This window comes from Eretmochelys imbricata, chromosome 14, assembly GCF_965152235.1.
Source record: "Eretmochelys imbricata isolate rEreImb1 chromosome 14, rEreImb1.hap1, whole genome shotgun sequence".
NCBI classification, from domain to species: domain Eukaryota; kingdom Metazoa; phylum Chordata; order Testudines; family Cheloniidae; genus Eretmochelys; species Eretmochelys imbricata.
This window is the reverse complement of record NC_135585.1, coordinates 43,627,575-43,630,553: the sequence shown is the minus strand read 5'-3', so window position 1 is coordinate 43,630,553 and position 2,979 is coordinate 43,627,575. Positions and strand designations below refer to the sequence as shown.

Genomic DNA, 2,979 nt, shown 5'->3' with positions numbered 1-2,979 from the left:
AGACTTTGACCCCAAAAAATTGGGTTTGGGATTTCAAACAAGCAAACAAACAAAACTGTTATGAGGTTTTCTTTGAAAAGTCTAAATTTTTCACGAGAAAATTGTACACACACACTCAGAGATGACAATTTGTGACTAGCGCTGGTATCAGAGAAAGGAGACAAAACTGGTATGTGCCAACACAAGGAGAGGAATATGAGTTTTGATACATCCTGAAACTACCAATCGGTCCCCATTCACATCTAGCTATTTATATATACTAACCACTAGGCTGAAGAGTTATTCTTTCCTCTCTCGCTTGCTCTCTCACCCACTTGCTCTCTCACCCATAATACCTCCTTATGTATTTATCCAAAGTGTAACAGGTTCAGTGGAAGAGACTGGGGAAGCTCCACATCAGAATACCCCACAGCTCAGGGGTTAGACACTCAGTGGTTAAGACACAACCCACATTTTGAATGGGAATAGATCCAATGGGTGGTCTCTGAGTACACGTACCAATTGGGCCCCACACATGAGTTAGCAGACAAAACCCTGTCTTCCCTCCAGATGGTGAATTGCTCCGGGACTGAGGTGGGAGACAGGTGTCTGGACACCTGGAGTGTGGCTGTAGTTTTATTTTAGCTTTAATATAATTAAAAGATACCTATCCGAGGCCCTAGGTGCCCTAACATGTCATTACTAAAACAATACAATCCCAGCTGCCTTAAAATAATAATTTCAGCAGAAACTCAGTCATCCAGAGAGCTACAGAACTCTTTCTCACCCCTTCATCATTGTGGGAAGCAAACTGTCAGATCTGTCAGAAAACCCAGTCAAAGAGAGAACACATTGGCCTCCCAAATACATGACAAACTGCTGAAACAGCCATGTAACCAATCATTTCCCTTCCCCCAAAGAAGGGGGAAAAAACAACCCAAAGCCAAACTGACCAACTGATAAAACCAAACAAAAGCCAGACGAGATAGCTTTTACAACCTGGCCCGGTACCCACTTATACAGTCACCCATCTCGTGAAAGCGGACCCAATCTCTGGGTGCCACATACTTCCAAGGTAATTGCGTCTGGGTAGAGTCTCTTCGTCACTAGCTCTGGGGCTCTAGGAAACACTGCCACACTCAGACCTCTGGTCTGACGCCCTTCCCTTGGCCATTGGAGCCCACTGTCCAGCTGCCTTACAACTCAAAACCAGTGTCTGAGTTCTCCCAAGCCCCCAGACACCTACACACACTCTGCCAGAGCTTCACCTAGGTTGTGCTCATGCTAGGCTTCTAGTTGAACCCCTTTAAGAAGAATATGATAGGAAGGCGAGGAACATGTGTTGAGCCAAGGGATTTCTTAACCACAGAAACTTTATGCATTAAGCCCTCAAGAGTTACAGATCTTCAAAAACAAGATGGTCCTGAGACATGCCCTCCCCTCGTTTGATCTCATCCATTCTCTAAGTCCGAGGTTGCAGGCTGAATCCAAGCAGAGTTTATGCCCCCCAAAAGGAGAAGACACAGAGACCTCATGAAGTCCACTAGGGACTTGATTATGGCTATTCATTTGAGGTGGAAGGTGCTCAGAGAGTGTGGTGATGGGTGGCTGTACAAAAAACTTGATAGATAGATAGAGTCTGATCTTATCTACACTGGTGTAAATCTACAGTAACTCCCCTGACTTGAGTTGTGTTTGTCTGCATTTTTACCAGTCTAAATACAGCTTTCTGCATAAGCAAATGGCAAAGCATGTTCTCATGGAGATAATAATGTCATCAGAGGATTACATGTATAAAGAAACATGGAATGAAATCACAACCAAAGGGAAAAAATGGACAGATTATTTCTGGTGAATAACCTCCACCCTATCAGTTTCCTCAATGCAGCTTTGATCTCCTTGTTCCTCATGCTGTAGATGATCGGATTCATCACTGCTGGCAGCACGGAATAGAGAACAGCCACCACGAGATCCAGAGCTGAGGCTGAGCTGGAGGTGGGATGACTGTAGGCAAAGGTGGCAGTGCAAAAGAACAAGGACACCACAGTGAGGTGAGGGAGGCAGGTGAGGAAGGCTTTATGCCGGCGCTGCTCAGAGGGGATTCTCAGCACTGTTTTGAAGATCTGAGCATACGACACAATTATAAAAACAAAGCAACTTAAGCCTAAACACACACTAAAGGCAATAGTACCAGTTTCACTGAGGTACAAGTCAGAGCCGGTGAGCTTGAGGAGCTGGGGGATTTCACAGAAGAACTGACCCACCACGTTGCCTCCACAGAAGGAGACTGCAAACGTGATCCCAGTGTGCAGTGCAGCGTAGAGAAAAACACCAATCCAGACACCAGCTGCCATTTGGACACAAGCTCTCCTGTTCATCACTCTCTCATAGTGCAGTGGTTGGCAGATGGCGACGTATCGGTCGTACGCCATGACGGTCAATAAAACAAGATCTGCTGAAACAAAAAAGACAAAGAGAAAAACTTGGGCAACACATCCAGAATAAGAAATTGACCTGGTGTTCATGAGAGAATTGGCCATGGATCTGGGGACAATGATAGAGATGGAGCCGAGGTCTAGGATGGACAAATTCATCAGGAAGAAGTACATGGGGGTGTGAAGATGGTGGTCGAGGACAACAACTGTGATGATGAGAAGATTCCCTATCAGGGCTGCCAGGTAAATCACTAGAAACACAATGAAATGTAAAATCTGCAGCTCCCGAACATCAGAGAATCCCAGGAGAAGGAACTCGGTCACGGTGGTTCGGTTGGACATTTTCTTCCTCAGTGTGATGTCTGGGGAGGGAAGGAGAAGGGCAATGGTCAGGATTAGAGTGCCAGAGGAATTGATCCTGATTCTCTCTCTGTAATATCTCATGATGGGAATACCAAGGGTGCACCACACCATCACTTCCATCAGCCAGAGCACTAATCAGATGCATTATCACATTAGTGAAAACTGGATTATTTCACTTAAAGTCAATGGAGCTGGGTCAGTT

At 45.5% G+C, this 2,979-nt stretch overlaps 1 protein-coding gene across 1 annotated transcript; it reads right to left on the bottom strand.

Annotated features, from left to right (window-relative positions):
• Positions 1–1,793: 1,793 nt before the first annotated feature.
• Positions 1,794–2,756, bottom strand: LOC144274255 (olfactory receptor 14I1-like). The gene has a single exon (XM_077832918.1). The coding sequence runs from the start codon at positions 2,754–2,756 to the stop codon at positions 1,794–1,796; it is 963 nt and encodes a 320-aa protein (XP_077689044.1).
• Positions 2,757–2,979: the final 223 nt, after the last annotated feature.